General features: G+C 39.8%; 2 protein-coding genes across 2 annotated transcripts in view; one reads left to right on the top strand and one right to left on the bottom strand.

The window, feature by feature from the left end:
* Positions 1-21768, top strand: part of SYCE1L (synaptonemal complex central element protein 1 like) — a 92079-nt gene that overhangs the window by 27651 nt on the left and 42660 nt on the right. The window lies entirely within an intron of this gene.
* Positions 5904-7107, bottom strand: LOC122421330 (protein SET-like; the record flags this gene model as incomplete). The annotated part of the gene is made up of 1 exon (XM_043437183.1): positions 5904-7107. A coding segment is annotated over one exon (540 nt), but the record flags the coding sequence as incomplete, so codon positions are not given.

Genomic DNA, 21768 nt, shown 5'->3' with positions numbered 1-21768 from the left:
TTTGTTTATTTTTTATTTATTTTCATTACCTGGGTCAGGAAGATCCCCTGAAGTAGGAAATACTGGCGACCCACTCCAGTGTTCTTACCTGGAAAATTCCATGGACAGAGGAACCTGGCAGGCTACAGTCCATGGGGTTGCAAAGAGTAAGACAGGACTGAACATGCGTGCACATATGAAAAGATCTTGCTGTGATTTACGTCAGAGTGTCTTTTCCTGTATTTTTCTCTTCAGTTTTATAGTGTCTGATCTTACATTTAGGTCTTTAATCTGTTTTGAGTTTATTTTTGTGTATGGTGTTAGAGAGTGTGTTTTAATTTTATTCTTTTACTTGTATTTGTCCAGTTTCCACAGCACCGCTTTTTGAAGAGACTGTGTTTTCTCCAGTGTTTGTTCTTGCCTCCTCTGTCATAGATGAGGTGACCACAGGTGCTGTGGTTCATCTCTAGGTTTTCTATCCTGTTTCATTGACCTGTATTTCTGTTTTTATGCCAATATCATACTGTCTTGTTTACTGTAGTTTTGTAGTGTAGCCCGAAATCGAGGAGACTGATTCCTCCATCCAGCTCCGTTTTTCTTTCTGAAGATTGCTTTGACTATTCTGGGTCTTTTGTGTTTCCATACAAATAGTAGAACATTTTGTTCTAATTCCGTGAAAAGTGCCATTGGTAATTTGATAAGCATTGCATTGACTCTGTAGATTGCCATGGGCAATATAGTCATTTTCACAATATTGATTCTTCTCATTCAAGAATATGGTATATCTCTCTGCTTGATTTCTTTCATCAATAGCTTATAGTTTTCTGTGTACAAGTTTTTTCCCTCCTTAGGTAGATTTATTTGTAGACATTTTATTCTTTTTGTTGCTATGGTAAATGGGATATTTGTGTATCGCTTTTGTATCCTGCAGCTTTACTAAATCCATTGATTAGCTACAGTAATTTTCTGGCAGCATCTCTAGGATTTTCTATATATCCAAGCAGGTTTAAAGAATTTTAAAATATGAATTTGTCATCATTCAGTACACTAGTTACTTACTCGGAAGTAAGTCCCTCACATTTAATATCAATGTTGGCTGCAGGTTAAGATTTAATTTTGGCAGTTGGCTCCATTTTATATAAAGGCTACGATTTTTGTTTGTTCTATTCTCCAGAAACAAATTAGGAAAAAAGTTCACAGGAGTGTTGATTTTTTAAAGCAAAACTCCTATGTAAACATGTAAAAATAATCAGGAAACTTAATTTTTGAAAAGATCTCTCTAAAGTTCTCTTTAAAAGCTCCTTGTTATGAGGATATATAGGATTACAGTGGATAATTATTGAAGAACCCTTTAATTTTTTAAAAGGTATTATATTCTTAGATCAATTCAAGGCTCACAGCAAATAGAGGAGAAAATACAGAAATGTCCCATATAACTCCCACCCTCCCCCTGCATGGCATCCCCATAGTCAACATCCCCCACTGCTGCTGCTGCTGCTGCTAAGTTGCTTCAGTTGTGTCCGACTCTGTGCAACCCCATAGATGGCAGCCCACTAGGCTCTGCTGTCCCTGGGATTCTCCAGGCAAGAATACTGGAGTGGGTTGCCATTTCCTTCTCCATCCCCCACTAGGATGGTTCATTTGTCATAACTGATGAGCTATATTGACATCATCATTGTTTACAGTATATAGTTTACATTAGGGTTCATTCTTGGTGTTGTACATTCTATGGATTTGGACAAATGTATGAAGACGTGTATCCATCATGATGGTAACAGTAGAGTGCTTTCACTGCCCTGAAGTCTTCTGGGCTCTGCCTGTTCATTCCTCTCCAGTGTGCCACCCCTGCCCATCACTGATTTTTATACCGTCTCCATAGTTATGCCTTTCCCAGAATGCCATATAGTGGGAATCACATAGTAACTAAGTCTTTTCGTATCAGCTTCTTTCACTTAGAAATATGCATTTAAGATTCCTCCATGTCAGATAGATATAAAGAATATCATGTTCAATGAACATGTCAGATAAAGATGAATGTTAGTACGGTATAAGATCACTTATATGTGGGATCTAAAACATAATACAAATGAATCTATATACAAAACAGAAACAGACTCACAGACATGGGAAACAAATTTAAGGCTACCAAAGGGCAGAGGGAGCCCAGGAGGGACAAATCAGGCCTGTGGGATTAACAGATACAAACTACTATACATGAATAAACAGTAAGGATCTACTGTATAGCACAGGGAATTATATCCGACATCTTCAATACCTGTAATAGAATGTAATCTCCAAAAAACGTCACTATGCTGTCTGTACACCTGAAACTAACGCAATACTGTAAATCAACTATATTTCCCATTAAAGGTTTTCCCATGTCTTTGCGTAGCTGGATAGCTCATTTCTTTTCAGTGCTGAGTAGTAGTTCATTGTTTGTTTATCCACTGTTAGAAGTAACTAAGACATCCTTTGAGTTGATGCAATTATGGATGAAGTTGTGATGAACTGTTGTGAACAGTTTTGAGTGACCATATGTTTTTGCTTCCTTTGGGGAAATATCAAGAAGTGTGATTGCTGGATCATATTTTAAGAGTATATTTAGTTTTTTATTTAATTTTTATTTTATATTGGAATATAGTTGGTTTACACTACTGTATTAGTTTTAGGTGTACAGCATGGTGATTTAGTTATGCATATACATATATCCATTCTTTCAGTTTCTTTTTCCCACATAGGTTATTATTGAACATTGAGTAGAGTTCTCTGTGCTATACAGTAGGTCCTTGTTGGTCATTTACTTTATATATAGTGATATATATATGTAAATCCCAAGCTCCTAATTTATCCCTCCTTTCCCCTTTGGTAACCTAGTGTGGTTTCTAAGTCTGTGAGTCTATTTCTGTTTTTATAAATAAGTTCATTTGTATCAGTTTTTTTTAGACTCCATATATAAGTGGTATCATATGATATTTGTCTCTCTCTGTATGACTTTCTTCACTCACTTGCCAATCTCGAAGTTCGTCCACATTGCTGCAAAGGGCATTCTTTCATTCTTTTGCATGGCTGAGTAATATTCCATTGTATATATCTACCATGTCTTCTTTGTCCATCCCTCTGTAGATGCATATTTAGGTTGCTTCCACATCTTGGCTACTGTAAATAGTGCTTCAATGAACACTGGAGTGCCCATATCTTTTTGAACGATGGTTTTCTCCAGATAAATGCCCAGGAGTGGGATTAATGGATCATTTGGTAGTTCTATGTTTTTTAAAGGAAGCTCCATACTGTCCATAGTGGTTGTACCAATTTATATTCCCACCAACAGTATAGGAGAGTTCCCTTTCCTCCACATCCTCTCCCTCACTTATTGTTAGTAAACTTTTTTTTGTTATCTTTTCCCTTTTTTGTTAGTAGACTTTTTGATGATGGCATTCTGACTGGTGTGAAGTGGTATCTCACTGTAGTTTTGATTTGCATTTCTCTAATATTTAGTGATGTTGAGCATCTTTTCACGTTCTTCTTGGCCATCTGTATGTCTTCTCTGGAGAAATGTCTCGGTCTTCCCAGTTTTTGACTGTTTTTTTAGTGTTTTTTTGATATTGAGCTGCTTGAGCTCTTTGTATAGTTTGAAGATTAATTCTTTGTCCACTGCTTTGTTTGCAAATACTTTCTTCCATTCTGAGAGTTGTCTTTTCATCTTGTTTATGGTTTCCTTTGCTATGCAAAAGCTTTCAAGTTTAATTAGGTCCCATTTATTTTTGTATTTATTTTCATTACTCTAGGAGGTGTGTTAAAAATGATCTTGCTGTCAAAGAATGTTTTTTTGATTTATGTCAAAGAATGTTTTTCCCATGTTTTCCTCTTAAGAATTTTATAGTGTCTTTCATCTTACATTTAGGACTTTAATCCATTTTGAGTTTATTTTTGTGTATGGTATTAGAGAGTGTGTTGTAATTTCATAGGTGCATTGGTTTCTCTCTGGGTTTTCCACCCTGTTCCGTTGATCTATATTTCTTCTTTTGTGCCAATATTATACTGTCTTGTTTATGTAGCTTTGTAGTATAGCCTGAAGTTAGTGAGCCTGATTCCTCCATCTCCATTTTTCTTCCTCAAGATTGCTTTGCTATTTGAGGTCTTTTGTATTTCTATATGAATTGTAAAATTTTTTGTTCTAATTCTGTGAAAAATGCCACTGGTAAATTGATAAGGATTGCATTGAATCTGTAGATAGCTTTGGGTTGTGTAAGTCATTTTTAGGATACTGATTCCTCCCATCCAAGAACATGGTATATCTTCATCTGTTTGTGTCATCTTTGATTTCTTTCGTTAATGTTTTATAGTTTTCTGAGTACAGTCTTTTTTGCCTCCTTAGATAGGTTTACTTGTAGGTTTTGTTTTTTTTTTAATGGTAAATGGTCTTTTTTCCTTAATTTCTCTTTGTGATCTTTTGTTTTTAGTGTATAGGAATGTAAGAAATGTCTATGTATTGATTTTGTATCCTGCTACTTTTCCAAATTCTGATTAGTTTCTGGTGAAACTAATAAGATTCTGATAGTTTCCTGGTGACATATTTAGGATTTTCTAGGTATAGTATCATGTCATCTGCAAACAGTGACAGTTTCACTTCTTTTCCAATCAGTATTCCTTTTGTTTTTTTTTCTTCCCTGATTGCCATGGCTAGGACTTCCAAAAACTTTATTGATTATTAGAGAGTGGATATCCTTATCTTGTTCCTTATATTAGAGGAAATGCTTTCAGTTTTTTTGCCATTGAGAGTGATGTTTGCTCTGGGTTTTTCGTATATGGACTTTATTATATTCAAGTAGGTTCCTCTATGCCCACTTTCTGGAGAGTTCTTTTTTGAAATTGTAAATGGGTGTTGAACTTTGTCAAAAGCTTTTTTTGCATCTATTGAGATGCCATGGTTTTTATTCTTTAATTAGCTAAAATGGTGCATGACATTGACTTTGTGGATATTGAAGAATCCTGGTATCCCTGGGATAAATCCCACTTGATTATGGTGTATAATCTTTTTAATGTATTGTTGGATTCTAGTTGCTAGTATTTTGCTGAGGATTTTTTGTGTCTATGTTTATCAGTGATATTGGTTTGTAATTTTTTTTTTTGATATCTTTATCTGGTTTTGGTATCAGGATGATGGTGGCCTCACAGAATGAGTGTGGGAGTGTTTCTCCCTATGCAATTTTTTTGGAAGAGTTTGAGAAGGATGGGTGTTAGCTCTTCTCTAAATGTTTGATAGAATTTGCATGTGAAGCCATCTGTTCCTGGACCTTTGTTTTTTGGAAGACTTTTAATTACAGCTTCAATTTGATTAGTTGTGATTGGCTTGTTTATATTTTCTAATTCTTCCTGATTCAGTCTTGAAAAGTAACTTTCTGAGAATTTTTCTGTTTCTTTCAGGCTGTCTATTGTCATATATTTGCTTGTAGTACTTTGTATTTCTGCATTGTCAGCTGTAATTTCTCCTTTTTCATTTCTAATTTTACTGATTTCAGTCCTCTCCCTTTTTTTTTTCCTTGATGATTCTGGCTAAAGGTTTATTAATTTTGTTTATCTTCTCAAAGAACCAACTTTTATTGATCTTTGCTGTTTGCTTCATTTCAGTTTCAATGATTTCTGCTCTGATCTTTATGATTTCTTTCCTTCAACTAACTGTGTTCCTTTATTTAGTAGCTTTAGGTTTGAGGTTAGATTTTTTTTTTGTTTTACACATTTAGTTTTATTGTAACAAAGCAACTTGTACACTTTTAAGGTTTAAAACTGAGCATCATCTTTCCTTTCCAGTGAAACAAAAAGAAAAATTTAAAAATAAACAGGAACAAAAGTACAATAGAGAATGTCAATTGCAAATAAGATCCTACAGGTTCTGCTGATTCTCCCATTGAGTGACAGGGCTCAAGTCATCATTAGGAGAGAATTTTATTTTAAAAGTGTCATCTTAAACTGCAAGGATGTCCGTTAAACATCACAATTAAACATGCCAAAGGAGAAGCCATGTTGTCAAAATGCCCACTTAACCCACCCAACATCTCAAACCCACCCTTTGCTGACCTTCTATAACCCCATTTTTTTAAGTTTTTTTTTTCTTTTTTTAAACAAGAGAAAGTAGACAGATACATGTTGGTAAATGCTAACTGTCCATATTCACATAGAGACACAGTGTAATCTCTGAGCCCAATATACAGAGAAAGGAGGAAAAAAGCTAGAATTCTATGCACTACTACACAGGGGCCTAGCACCCTCCAGCTTCCAGCAGAGCTAAGGAAGCAGAAGGTTTTCTTTTTTTCCCACAGAGCATGGTGGTGTTGATTCCATAGTTTTTGTTGAGACAGGAAGGGATAAAAATGAATTTGAAACAGAAAGGGGTAGAGATTCTTTTCCCACTGAATTCTGCTCAAGATATTTCCCCCCTCCCCAAATAAGTTGTGAACCATGGTATAAAGGAGAAAAGAGACCTCAAAAACAGGGCGACTGAGCACAAGAGGAGGAAAAAAAAAAAAAGACTGCAACTTGCTCCCAGGGACTGGAGAAAATTTAAAAAGGTTGGAATCCATCAGTGTTCCATTAGTCATCTTCTCCTTCATCTTCCTCTCCTTCCTCCCCCTCATCATCATCTTCATCTTCTTCACCTTCATCCTCATCCCCTTCTTCATCAATATCTTCCAATCCTTCCTCCTCTTCATCATCGTCGTCATCCCTTTCTCCTTCCCCTTCCTCATCATCCATGTCAGGAAGCAAGTAGTACTGTAACGGATTTGGCCAAATATCATCTTTGATGACCTCTCCTAATTCATCTGCACCTGCATCAGAATGATCAGTAAACCAGGTGAAGAAGCTTTCTGGTTCCTCATGCTGTCTCTTCCTGCTGGCTTTATTCTGTGTTTGACTTGATCGTTTCGTCAAATCCTTTCCAGATTTCCATTTGATTTCAGTGGACTTTGAAGATGGGTCACCACTCTCATTCAGATGAAATTCTTTGGAGAGAATTTTATTTTCGAAGTAAGGGTTTTCATCAAAATAAAAATCTATTCTGTAACCTGATTTAATGTCTTCAAATTCTGTCACTTCAACTCTTGTCAAATAATGCAGCGCCTCTTCAGATTTTTAAAAAAATCTGTTTTAAATTATTTATTTGACTGCACTGGCTCTTAGTTGTGGCGTACGGAATCTTTGCTCTTTAGTTGTGGCATGCAGGGTCCTTAGTTGTGGTCTGCAGGGTCTTTGTGTGTGTGTGTGTGTGTTTGCAGTTTTTTCCTTTTCAGTTTTCTAATCTCGTAGCATGGTGGTTGTCAAAGATGCTTGATACGATTTGAGTTTTCTTAAATTTTCGAAGGCTTGATTTGTGACCCAAGATGTGATCTATCCTGGAGAATGTTCTGTGTGCAGTTGAAGAAAGTGTGTTTTGCTGCTTTCAGGTGGCATGTCCTCTAAATACCAATTAAATCTAACTGGTCTATTGTGTCATTTAAACCTTGTGTTTTCTTCTTTATTTTCTTTCCAGATGGTCTGTCCATTGGTAGAGGTGGGGCGTTAAATTCCCTGACTACTGTTGATTTCCCCTTTTATGGTTAGCAATTACCTTATGTATCAGCAGCTGCTGCTGCTAAGTCGCTTCAGTCGTGTCCGACTCTGTGCGACCCCACAGACGGCAGCCCACCAGGCTCCCCCGTCCCTGGGATCCTCCAGGCAAGAACACTGGTGCATAAATATTTATAATTGTTACATCTTCTTCTTGGACTGGTGCCTTAATCATTATATAGTGTCCGTCCTTATCTCTTAATAACAGTTTTTTAAAGTCTATTTTATCTGATATGAGTATTTGCTATGCCTTTTTATACTGATATTTATTTATTTACCTATTTGGCTGTGCCAAGTCTCAGTTGTGGAATGCAGGATCTTTAGTTGCAACATGTGGGGTCTAGTTCCCTGACCAGGAGTTGAACCCAAGCCCCATGTATTGGAGTGTGGAGTCTTAGCCACTAGACCAGCAGGAAAGTCCTGGAAAATATTTTTAAAAACAGATAAACAGAAAGCAAATGAAATAGAAATTGTTTTTTAAGAGGAAGAATAAAGAAAGGAATACTATGACCTAGGAGAGTTTTGAGGTGAAAATAACCAGTGAACAAAACATGTTTAGGTCCCTGACTTATGCTCTGACAAGATTACAAAGCGTGACAAAGGCAGCATATCGCTTCCCCAGGCACCCCGTGATGACAGAAGTGTGGACTGTGGGCGAACTGGGCCTCATAGAGAGAATGGCCTTTGACAGCGACAAGGGCGCATGCTGAGCTTTGATAGGTTAGTATAATGTCTTAGCCACTCTGTCGTGTCTCTTCGCCACCCCATGGACTGTAGCCCACCAGGATCCTCTGTGCATGGGACTTTCCAGGCAAGGATCCTGGAGTGGGATGACATTTCTTCTCCAGGGGCTCTTACCAACCCAGGGATTGAACCTAGGTCTCCTGCATTGCAGGCAGATTCCCATCTGAGCCACCAGGGAAGCCCAGGTTAGTAGTATAATAAAATCAAATATTTTGACTAGGAGGAGAGTGAGAACAAATTCTAGACAGGAAAACTGGATGACCAAGAGTGGAAAAATGAGAAAGTATTTTGGAGCATATGTCAGAAATTTAAAAAGTTAAAATAAATGCAGCAGTGAAGGCAGAACAGAGGAGGAGATCTCTGTGCATTTCTCTGCTCTTGAAAGTCAACATCATGACCCTAATCTCCTAGGTCTGAAACCATTTTCACACCAAGTAGGTTCATTTGCTTTAACTGTAGAGATGACTAAATAGCTGAGGTAAATACACACTTCCTCACTGAGTGAGACCAAATCTGTAAAGTTCTTCACATCCTTCCAGGACATTTTATTTTAGTGAGCTCCATGCATGGTTCATTTGGCTGCTAAATATCCAGGTAGGGCTAATATTTGCACTTATCAAAGTGCTCGCCACAGACCACTTAGCACAACAAAATCTTAGTAAGTAAAGTTGAGAGTCCTGGTTCTGAGGTTCTGGGAGGGGATTTAGGTGGAAATGGCTGAATTGGCGGCTCTTCTTGGTGGGAGCAGGATGGGCATTTTGAGCACAATTGGGAAGCACAGGAGTCCAGGTTGTGTGTATTTTATCACTTTGTCTCTAGCAGCCCCTGGAAGTGCTCTTGAGCAGTGGAGTGGTCATGAGTGGAACTTTTACTCTTTGAAAAATTCAGCTGTATAGCTCAATAGGAGATTGAAGGAGGAATAATGTTTTGGAATCTAATCTAATAGTTTAGGAGGAATCAGAGGCCTAACACAGGCATCAGGAATAGCAAGAAAGAGATGTCAGTGAAACCGTTAGGATGTTGTTTCAGGGGCTCCAAAGATCTCCGGGACCATAGTCCTTTATGTCACAGTGCAGGAAGAATTCAGTGAGAGGCAAAGTGGTAGATAAGAAGTGACTTATTAGAATAAGACACTTGTGAGGCTTATGAGCAAGCTGGTAAGAAATGCTGCGCCCTGAGATCTTACTGGGCTACGCTTTTATAATCAAAGGAAAAGTGGGGAGGGGGAGGAGAACATCTTTGTCTTTCTTGAGTAGATGTCAAGCTTCCATCATGAGCTCCTCCTCCAGGTTGAGCAGGGGAGTTTTCTTGTCCCGACATGGCCCAGCGAGGTCCACAGATTATTATTGTTGTTATGTGTGCAGTGAGCATGTCCTAGGGTTGATGACCTTACTGAGCTCGCTGGGCAGGATGTGGGTCTCATGCCACCATTGTTTGGGGACATGTCTTGTGCTTCTGTGGCATGGTTTTGTTGCTAAGCAAGCTTGCTTGGTTTTGTCATTAAGCCAACCTGCTTTCTTGAGTAATCATTAACGTACAGGGGTTTCCCACATCTTTTCTACTTACAGTTTCCTAGTGGGATTAACTATTTAATCACCAGCTTTGTCCCTTTAGTCTGTCTCTGTCATTGATACTGAGATTTAAAGAACAAGGGGCAGAAGTTCAATTCTAATTCCTTCTTTAAGATACTCTGAAGTGTGAATACCCAGTTGTTCCATTCCTTTGATTGATTGATTGATTTGGCTGCATTGGGTCTTAGTTGTGGCACGGGGGATCGTTCATTGTGCACAGACTCTCTAGCTGTGGCACAGGCTCAGTAGTTGTACTTAGTTGCTCCTAAGCACGTGGGATCTTAGTTCCCTGGCCAGGGATCGTACCCACGTCCCCTGCATTGCAAAGCAGATTCTTAACCACTGGACCACAAGGAGATCTCGGTAGTTGGGTTCATCTGCTTGTTGATTTCCAAAAGTAATGTCCCACTACTCTCTCTGGATGGAAGACATGTTGAATTGGTTGTTGGTGTCCTGCCGTTGGTCTGGTGGAGCTTTCCCAGCACCAGATCCCTGCCCATATCAGGGAGCATGTGGCACACACAGAGGGAGATGCTGAAGTTCTGCGTGGACCACCTGGGCTCAGATCCTTGCCTTCCCACCTGTACCTGCGAGTCCAGTGCTGAGCCTCCCTGCTCCCCGCTGATTCGGATGTTAGCAGGACTGTGAGTGCAGTGTGGCCTCTGTGGGGATTAAGGGATTTCCGTGATGCACTGAGCACAGTGTCTGACCCACAGGGAGTACTGTGCTCCCTCACTAGTGTGCAAACTTCTCAAGGCTCATGATTCCTAAATGGATCATCACACTTTGTAAACAAACCAAGCGGTGTGTGTCCCACTTGGCAGGGTCTGCCCATGTGTATCACATTCTTAAATATTGGGCTAACAGTTATTTTTACAAAAGAACCTATTTAAACTTATTTTCTTAAGAACAAAATTGGTATGCATTGCCCCTTTTCAGTGAACAAAATAGAAGATTCACTTTTTAACTGTCTTTTGAATAAAAGGAAAATTGCCACACAAAGGAACTATAGATTTAAGTGACAGAATACACTCTGGAATTTACAATAGGTGGCGGGCATGTTCTTGCTCTTTCTGAAGGTGTGAAATTTGTATTTAATTGCTTTGTTCTCAATTTTAAAGAGCAAAGGGTTCATAAGTTATGTGCTCGAGTGGCAGTTTGCAAAGGCTCTAAATCCTCCCAACGTAGTTCTCATTGCCAAAGATGTAATTCTTCTGAATGTTGATTATTCCCATGAATTTTAAAATGTTTTAAAATACCCTACATACACTAAACAGATGAAAATGATCTTTGAAATTCCCTTTTCCAGTGAGAAGGATCCTATCTTTGGCTTCCTATGACATGTGCATCCTTTATCTAGATATATTTCTTTAAAATGTAGGGTTTTATAATGAAATGTAAATTGTGAAATTACTACATCTTAACTGTAAGTCATGAGTACATTTTCAAAATTTTTGGGTTACACACTATGTGTGTGTCTGTATGTTCTTATGTATGCATGTGTATACACACTTAAGAGAGAGTATTTCTTCCTATCTGGCAGCTATTTCTTCATTGGAAATATCAAGCATTATGTGACAACATGATCTACTTAACATCTGAAATTTTTCTGGATTACAAATTTCACCAACCATTAAAAAATACTTACATGTGTGTTTAGTACTCTGTTGTCATTCAGGTAAAAACCCAATAAACATACATCACTTTGAGCCCCTTCCTGTAACTGAAATACAGCCTCTGTACCAAGTTGAATCTTAGGGACAGTTTTGGGTGAAGTAGAGAGGAAGAGCATTACTACTTTGCCTGACACAAGGGGCCATATTGGGGTCAGTCAGTCAGTTCAGTTGCTCAGTCATGCCTGACCCCATGGACTGCAGCTTGCCAGGCTCCCTGTCCATCACCAAATCCTGGAGCTTGCTCAAACTCATGTCCATCGAGTTGGTGATGCCATCCAATCATCTCATCCTCTGTTGTCCCCTTCTCCTGCCTTCAATTTTTGCCAGCATCAGGGTCTTTTCCAATGAGTCAGTTCTTCACATCTGGTGGCCAAAGTATTGGAGTTTCAGTTTTAGCATCAGTCCTTCCAATGACGTTCAGGACTGATTTCCTTTTGGATGGACTGGTTGGATCTCCTTGCAGTCCAAGGGACTCTCAAGAGTCTTATCCAAAACCACAGTTCGAAAGCATCAATTCTTCGGCGCTCGGCTTTCTTTACAGTCTAACTCTCACATCCATACATGACTACTGGAAAAACCATAGCTTTGACTAGACAGACCTTTGTTGGCAAAATAATGTCTCTGCTTTTTAATATGCTGTCTAGATTGGTCATAGCTTTTCTTCCAAGGAGCAATTGTCTTTTAAATTCATGACTGCAGTCACCATCTGCAGTGATTTTGGAGCCCCCCAAAATAAAGTCTCTCACTGTTTCCACTGTTTCCCCATCTATTTGCCATGAAGTGATGGAACCAGATGCCATGATCTTAGTTTTCTGAATGTTGAGTTTTAAGTCAACTTTTTCACTTTTCCTCTCTCACTTTCATCAAGAGGCTCTTTAGTTCTTCTTTGCTTTCTGTCATAAGGGTGGTGTCATCTGCATATCTGAGGTTATTGATATTTCTCCCAGCAACCTTGATTCCAGCTTGTGCTTCATCCAGTCCAGTATTTCTCATTATGTACTCTGGATATAGGTTAAATAAGCAGGGTGACAACATACAGCCTTGACGTACTCTGTTCCTGATTTGGAACCAGTCTGATGTTCCTTGTCCGGTTCTAACTGTTTTTTTCTTGACCTACATACAGATTTCTCAGGAGGCAGGTCAGGTGGTCTCGTATTCCCATCTCTTTGAGAATTTTCCATAGTTTGTTGTGATTCACACAGTCAAAGACTTTGGCGTAGTCAAGAAAGCAGAAATAGATGTTTTTCTGGAACTCTCTTGCTTTTCTGATGATCCAGCAGATGTTGGCAATTTGATCTCTGGTTCCTCTGCCTTTTCTAAAGCCACCTTGAACATCTGGAAGTTCATGGTTCATGTACTGTTGAAGCCTGGCTTGGAGGATTTTGAGCATTACTTTGTTGGTATGTGAGATGAGTGCAATTGTGCAGTAGTTTGAGCATTCTTTGGCATTGCCTTTCTTTGGGATTGGAATGAAAACTGACCTTTTCAAGTCCTGTGGCCACTGCTGAGTTTTCCAAATTTGCTGACATATTGAGTGCAGCACTTTCACAGCATCATTTTTTATTATTTGAAATAGTTCACCTGGAATTCCATCACCTCCACTAGCTTTGTTCATAGTGATGCTTAAGGTCCACTTGATTTCACATTCTGGGATGTCTGGCTCTAGGTGAGTGATCACACCATCATGGTTATCTGGGTCATGAAGATTTTTTTGGTGTAGTTTTCTGTGTATTCTTGCCACCTCTTCTTAATATCTTCTGCCTCTGTTAGGTCCATACCATTTCTGTCCTTTATTGAGCCCATCTTTGCATGAAATGTTCTTGGTATCTCTAATTTTCTTGAAGAGATCTCTAGTCTTTCCCATTCTATTGTTTTCCTCTATTTCTGTGCACTGATCACTGAGGAAGCCTTTCTTATCTCTCCTTGCTTTTCTTTGGAACTCTGCATTCAAATGGGAATATCTCTCCTTTTCTCCTTTGCCTTTCACTTCTCTTCTTTTCTCAGCTATTTGTAAGGCCTCCTCAGACAACCATTCTGCCTTTTTGTGTTTCTTTTTCTTGGAGATGGTCTTGATCGCTACCTCCTGTACAATGTCACGAACCTCCATCCATAGTTCTTCAGGCACTCTATCACATCTAAACCCTCGAATCTATTTGTCACTTCCACTGTATAATTGTAAGGGATTTGATTTAGGTCATACCTGAATGGTCTAGTGGTTTTCCCTACTTTCTTTTTGGGGTAACATCCTCAAAACTGTGTCCTGCCCTAGAAAGGGTCGTGAGGAGTTTTATAGTAATGGTTCTAGGAGGAGCGTGTGATCAACTCATGGACATTCTTCTGAGTGACTGGTGGCGAGCGGGAGTCAGCATCATCAACCTTCTGGTTCCAACTGGTCTGCTGTGGGCAGCATATGGTTAACTTCTCCCACCTGGTGGGGGTTTTAGTATCTGAAAAACAGCTCAAAGATGCTGTGATGTATATCCCTTGAGGGGGAGCCAGTACCCTGCCACAAGCCTGCACTATTGTTTCTTGACTCTCTTCCTTTGTTTCTGTATTCCCTCTCTTCCTTGATTAGCAATTGCTTGAATCTGACCTTTGGAACTCAGGGAAGGTCAAGGAGGCTGAAGCCTTTTTTCTGCAAATTAGAACCAGGGGGCATAGAAAGGATTTGTACCAGAGAGGGCCCCACTTGGCCTTGCTCTATTTCTGTTCCCTTTATTTAACTTATAGTAAACCTTGGTAGAATGAAAGTATCATATTTAATGCTGATAATTCTAAAGACATGCATGTTTTAAATAAATCAACAAACTTAAACTAGCTTTTATTTACTGAATATCATCCTGAATCATGTTTACTTCTGAAATATTTGGGTTAGTTTTATATTTCTGAGCATATACTTGACTTACATAAACACTTTTTTGTCTTTCAGACAATTAAATTGAGCTACTTACAAATTAATTTTAGTAATACCATCCAGAGGTACAAAAAAAAAAATCACACATTTTATAACATACATACAGAAACCAACAGATGAAAACAGATATTTTATAGATTTTGTCTTAAAATTTTAGCCATGAGACAGGTACAGTAATGCAACATCCACTTGTTAATTTTTTTGAAAAAAGTTGATTCTGGCAAAGAGAATGAGTTAAGGTTATCTGCTCAGATGGCTAAAAAGTTGATTCTGGCAAAGAGAATGAGTTAAGGTCATTTGCTCAGATGGCTAAATCTTCTTACTACTATATGTGGAAGAGAAACTTTATTTTTCACTTTCTTAATTTCCAAATAGCCTCCTGCCACTTTTTCCTCCTTCTACTAAGAATTTCTTAGTAGAAATTTCCTGAAGTTTGCATTTCAAAGAGATGGATGGCCTAGATCAGAGTGCTTGGAGAAAATTGGTAGAACATTTCCGACTCTAAGGCAGGGAGTAATAATACAATTCTTCAATGAAGGACTTTTCCTCCCTAAGGCCAGAAGTTTTACAATATCTATAAGACTTTGGGGAGGACAGAGGAGCCTGGCACGCTGCTGCCCATGAGTTCACAGAGAGCTGGACATGACTTAGGGATTGAAGAACAACAGCAAGCCTTTGAGATGAATCGGGGAGGTTGGCAGATTGTGGCGCTGGTGGTAAAGAGCCCACCTGCCAAGCCAGGAGACATAAGAGATGCTGATTTGATCCCTGAGTTGGGAAGATCCACCAGAGAAGGGCATGGCAACCCGCTCAAGTATTCTCGCTTGAAGAATCCCATGGACAGAGGAGCCTGGAGGGCTGCAGTCCATGAGGTCACTAAGAGTTGGACATAGCTGAAGTGACTTAGCACGTACACACACACAACATGATAGATGGGCACTGAATTGCTTTCAGAGCTGCATTTCTGTTACTGTAAAGAGTCAGTCTTTAAGGCAAGGACAGTTGTTTTTAATTCCTCAAAGAACATGGAGGACTTCAAAAGCCCCTCTCATTCCCATTCTAACTACTTTAAGTTGCTTCTTTATATCAAGAAGATCTTCACTAAAATGGAAATCAAAAGATTGCCATGTTCTAGATTTAAAGTTTTGTCTTTGAAATGCTTTCCCTCCCCCTTTCATATAGTTAGCTTAGGAGAGAAAACTTAAAAAAATTTCCTGTCAGGCTCTTCTGCTGGTTTTCCTAGGATCACGCCTGCAGGCTCCAGAGTGAGTGGAGTTTAAAGTAGAAGATAGCTCTGATATCATCTAGAATTTGGCAAGGTTTTCTGTTAATTTTAATTTTTGTTTCCCCTCTGCCAGCAGTTTACCAGAAGATCCCTTGGTGTTCCATCATCTCTAAGTAGTCCATATGGAGCTCTTCCATAAGAGTAGATAGGGACTTGTCTGTAAAGCCACTAGCTTGGTGGACCTTTTTTTAATGGTCTTGTAGTTGCTTCAAAGTGTAAAAGCAATTCAGGGAGAGGATTCATGGACCCTGAATATTCAGGTAAAGGAGACTAGAGGAGTATAATAGGAGTCCTGTAAATCTGAGTCTTTTAAGTACCTCTTCTGTCTTCAGTTTTTTATTAGCCTTTGCAATGAACCTTTCAATGAAGCTACTTTGGAATATTGAAGACTTTTGCAGGCTTTTGCATGCCAATTAAAATAAGTATCTTATGCTATTTGTTTGATTTGGGAGCCCTTACCTTTCAAGTGCACTTTTTAAATTGTCAACTTAAAAATATTCACAACCTAAAGGAAAGTTATGACCAACCTAGACAGCATATTAAAAAGCAGAGACATTACTTTGCCAACAAAGGTCCATCTAGTCAAGGCTATGGTTTTTCCAGTAGTCATGTATGGATGTGAGAGTTGGACTATAAAGAAAGCTGAGCACTGAAGAATTGATGCTTTTTGAACTGTGGTGTTGGAGAAGACTCTTGAGAGTCCCTTGGACAGCAAGGAGATCAAACCAGTCCATCCTAAAGGAAATCAGTCCTGAATATTCACTGAAACAACTGATGTTGAAGCTGAAACTCCAATACTTTGGCCACCTGATGCAAAGAACTGACTCATTTGAAAAGCCCCTGATGCTGGGAAAGATTGAAGGCAGGAGGAGAAGGGGATGACAGAGGATGAGATGGTTGGATGGCATCACCAACTCAATGGACATGAATTTGGGTAAACTGGGAGTTGGTGATGGACAGGGAGGCCTGGCGTGCTGTGGTCCATGGGATTGCAAAGAGTCAGACACAACTGAATGACTGAACTGAATTGAACTGAAAGGTTGAGAGTTATATTTTATATGGTAGGAATTTTTAGGACTTAAGCCGGGGAGTAGCAGGAGTAACCCTGAGAGAATTGCTCCGAGGAGGTGAAGTGGAGGGGAGACAGGTTATATAGAAGTTTTACAACCAAGGGCTGGTAGTCTGAACATCAAAAGATTATTACTAATTAATGGAAACCAGATATCTCAAGTTATGGAATTTAGCACTTTTCTGTATATGGGAAGATGCAAGAGTCTAGGCTCGCTGAAGTCATTCCTTTGATAGACACCTCACCAGCATCCTGTGTTTTCACATCCTGCGTTCCCTCAGGGCTCACCATAGGGAGTGGCTGTGGTCTGGTGGCTGTAGATGGCAGGCGCTTTCCCCCCTGAGTTCCCTCAGGCTCACCATAGGGAGTGGCTGCGGTCTGGTGGCTGCTAGATGGCAGGCACTCTTTCTCCCCTGCGTTCCCTCAGGGCTCACCAGCTCACCATCTGTGGTGGCTGCACTCTCTGACGACTCTGACATCCTTTGTTTACTGATAATTCACTGTGATTCTAGGTTGTTTCAGTAAGATTTTGCCATTTTTATAGATATCTAAGCTTCTAGGGCCTCAGTTCTTAGATATAATAGAAGCAATTGTGCCAGATGATGCCCTGCTCAGTTCTTTGAAACTTGAGGATTCTGTTTTTGTAGCTAAGTCTTAAGTCTGTCCTAAGACAAACTGTTCCCCAAGAGGGATGTGCCACTCAGCTGGGGATTTTTTGGTGTTTTACACTGTAGCTCATGGCATGGACGCTTTCATGAGGTTGGCCAGTAACCGAGAGTCAATCCATCCTGTCCCATGACTGACTTACTGTAGCATGCGAGTCTTAGAGTCTGGTGGCAGGTGCTACAACAGCTTTTACCTGCTCAGTCCACGCCCACCAATTTTGTGGCTTTGGCTTCCGAGATTTCTACTCACAATAGATGTGTTATTCCTGCACCTCTTGTGCCCACGAGCAGAAATCAGGAGTAACCAAGGAAATGGAACTGTGGACCCCAGCAGTAGCCAAGGAGATGGCACTGTGGACTGGTCAAGAGAAGGCCTTACGTGCTCACCACTGATAGTTCCCACAGTGGGACTACGGACGGAACCAGCAGAACCCAACAAATGGGAGCTGCGGACCAGCCAAAGGCGGGGGACTCAGCTTCTGGGTGGAATGGTCTGCTAGCTCAGGCTTCCCCACTGAGCCCTGGACTAGGATGGTGTCCTAACCCAGGGCTATGGACTGGTGCTGGATTAGAGCCACCTATCAGTCTAGACTGACCGGTTAACCCTGGACTGGAAAGCCAGGTAGGTCAGGAGCGCAATACAGAGATAGCTGAGCTCTGCTCTAAGAGGAACTTACCCTCAGCCCTTGGAGATAACAAAAAATACAGAAAGCTCAGAGGATCACTGGTACCAATGCCTGCATTTCTTGTTGTCCTCAAAGCCATCAGAAGTGTCCAGATCCCATCACTGCCACTAAACTGTTAAAAAAAAATAAATCAGCTGAGTACATTTGAAGAGTAGCTTTACTCGATGATTCTTGAATCAGGTAGCATCTGATCTAGCAGACAGGAACTTCAAGGAGCTATACAAAATGAAAGACTTTCATAGGCAGAAGGGAGTGGGAGCAAGAAAGTTCCACAAGACAAAAAGCTGGTTATCGGAGGGTCACTTTCCTTTGGTTACCTAACTAGTGCCTATCAGGTGACCCCTAACTGACTGCTTTAAGAGTCCATTTCTGGGAGAGCCAGAACTGTAATTATGTCTCAGTTTGGTGCTGTGGGGCTCAGCATAAGCAACTGTGTTTGAGCTTGTCTTGTCACAATCTTGTGAGTAGAGATCACAATCCAGTTGACTTAATTCTTCCAAGTTCAGTGGTTCAGCTTGCACTTGTTGAGTCTCAGCCACATCCCTGGCACATTATGAGTCATTGGGAAAGCAACAGAACATGCATTAGTCACAAGTTCTGCTCTCAAGGAACTTACAGACTCACTGTGGGGAGCAAAGACTTACACAGTCAACAGTAGCAAATGTAAAACGGTATGCCCCCGTGGGGCAGGAAGGATCTTCTTCCTTCTAGGTTCTTGGCTGAGACACCCCCTGTACTAAAAGATCAACATGACAGAAACAAGAAGTTTAATAACATGTATGCCTCTTGTATACATAGGAGATAAACTGAGTAACTCCTGTAAATGGCCCATCACCACCATAGCATCCCCAACTAGAGACAAAGAAAGGAGACAAAGATTTAGAGTCATCTTCTCTTCCTGGTATAGAGAGTGGTGTCTCTGATGTTTACAAACAGAGATGTTCTTTATAAATGTCACTGTCTCTTACAAAAGGATAAGGTCTACTCAGTTTTCAGAACATCTCCTATTGATGCTGAAGCTATGTCTCTGGGTGCCGAATCAAATCTTAAGAGTTTTGGGTGAAAATAGAAAATGATAGCTTTATTGCTTTGCCAAGCAAAGGGCGACACAGCGGGCTCGTGCCCCCAAAAACTGTGTCCCAACCTGGCGGGGGTGATTTGGTGAGGAGTTTTATAGTAATGGTTCAAGGGTGGGGTTGCTGATAAACACCAGGGTGTGTGCAGGGCCTGTACTCCTTTAATCTGGCCTCAAGTGGTTTCCTGATGAGCTTCTGTGGTTCTTGAGGTTGTCAAACTGTGACTTTCTCTGGAAAGAGGAGCAGACAGAAAGCAGATAAACAGTAACTCATCCTCAAATGGCAAGCTTGGCAGTACCATTTGTCCCACGCAGGTCGGCCTAAATTCATTTGGTGGCTGGAGTAACCCTCAGTGTTAGCTAACTGGATTTATCCTAAGGGAAATCAAGTGACTGCAGGTTGTTTTGGAACAGGGCACCTGCTGAAGTCAGGCTTCATCCTTCTCTCAGAAAGTGGGAGCTAGAGCTGCTATCTTCCTTAATGGTGATGTTTCAAAGGGATGGTTCCCAGGTTCTTGAGAAAGACATTCCTGGGTCATAAAGGTGGTAAGAGTCTTATTTAGTTTTTAGTAAGATATATATGCTTTGCAAAGAAACAGAGTTAGAATGGACAAGTTTTCTAAAGTAGATGCTGAAAGAAGAGGCAAGTGAAGTCTCCTTTCTTATTTTCAACAGGAAGAACTGAGCCTCTTATTTATTTATTTTTTTACAATGACTTTCATGTTTATTGTATGGAAAGATTGAAAAATAAAAGCAAATATTAAAAATAGGCTTCCGGAGGCTGATGCAGCTGCTTGCTCCAACACCGCAGGAAGGCTGTGTGAGCTTCCAGAAGCCCTTGCGTGTTATGGTCTGAAGCATTTACCATGAAAATTTACCGTCCAAGCTGAACTGCGACGATGACTGGAATTCTGCGAAGACGTTTGCTCTGAAATGGTCGGAGCTACGCATTTACTCATAAGCTGGCGGTATCAACTTAAATTTTTTTAAATTGTAGTCATTCCCGAGTCATATGTCTTCTCCAAGGCCTAGAGGGAATAATAACCACATCTGTCTTCGCCTTCGAGATTCATACATTATTGATGGTGTCTTCCTGACAGCGAACATCTGGCTGAAAGTGGACAATTAGGCATGGAGCTAGATTCGCAGTTGCTTCCCTGTAGGCCTGACTTTCCTTTAACCGAGCCCTCCATATGCAGACATAAGATTGGCTTCAGGCTCTCGTTTGTGAGGCTGCCAGGCCTCTTTCTATCTGCTCTGTGGGCCACCATGGGCTTAGTTATCTGGGTTATGAGCGAATACCCATCTCTTCTATTTTTAATTCTGATTTTTAATGCATATTTGCCCTTACAACCTTTCATCAATCACTTCATTTTTGTCCACGTTTTCCTCCAATGTAGGAAAAAGGGAGGTTTTATATCAGTATCTATAAACCACTTGCCCAAGTTTGAGAATTAGTGTGTTACCATAAGGAAGAACTTCTGAATCCTTGTTCTTCATGTATATTTTGTGGTAGAATTAATCATGATAATAATGATAGTGATATTAATAATGTTGGCAGCCTTTGAAGGCAGAACATTTCAAGTCCCAACCTGGGATCCTCAAAACTAAAAATGTGACCCAGGAAAAATTATTTTCCTAATTTCTGATTGCCTCACCTATAAATTGAGATAGTGGTTTGAATAAAGTTCTTGTAAGGATGAGGTAGCGTCAGCTTACCTCCCTTCTTTATGAAGTAGATCACTATTTCATGCAGGTAGATATGCAGTCTGTGTATTAATGGGAATGACAAGCATTTCTGTATATTCACCCTGAATTGCAGCTGTGAATGCTAAACACATTGGTCAAAATGTAATACATTTATTTTTTATATTTAGGGTAGCTCCTTTATTTTTTATTTTTAATTGAAGTATAGTTGGTGTACAATATTGTGTAAGTTTCAGGCATACAGCCCCTGAATATATGTATGTGTGTATATATATATTCAGTTATATATATATTTCAGATTATTTTCCCTTACAGGTCAGAATATAATATTCTTTATTCATGGCTGAGGCCAGTGTTTCACCGAAGTGTGGGACTTATATTACCTGTGATCTGTGTGGCCCAGGTGACCCATTTAATAACATTGAATCACAGGGTGGGGATGTTATTCCTTGCTTAGAAGTGTTCAGAAGAGTTAAATACATTAAAAACAACTCCTACTTTGGTTTAAAATGCCTAAAATACATCTCTAAAATGTCTGATGCTCCCCTCTTCTTCAATCAAGCCTTTGGAAACAACTACATATTTCTAGAACTTAGTATTTGTTTAGCTTCCCCCCTATTTATTTTTGTACTTTGTTTCTAAGAACAAATAGTGCTAGGTTTTCATTCATGATAGCAATAAAAAAGAGGTTCTTTTAAAGAATATTTGGGCTTCAAATTATATTTTGAAATACATTTAAGATATATACGTCAAAGTATATTTAAGTTAAAAAAATGATTTTAAAGAAATATTTAA

Source organism: Cervus canadensis, chromosome 18 (assembly GCF_019320065.1).
Source record: "Cervus canadensis isolate Bull #8, Minnesota chromosome 18, ASM1932006v1, whole genome shotgun sequence".
In the NCBI taxonomy this organism is placed as follows: Eukaryota; Metazoa; Chordata; class Mammalia; order Artiodactyla; family Cervidae; genus Cervus; species Cervus canadensis.
The sequence above is the reverse complement of the archived record's forward strand: the minus strand, read 5'-3'. Positions and strand labels throughout refer to the sequence as shown.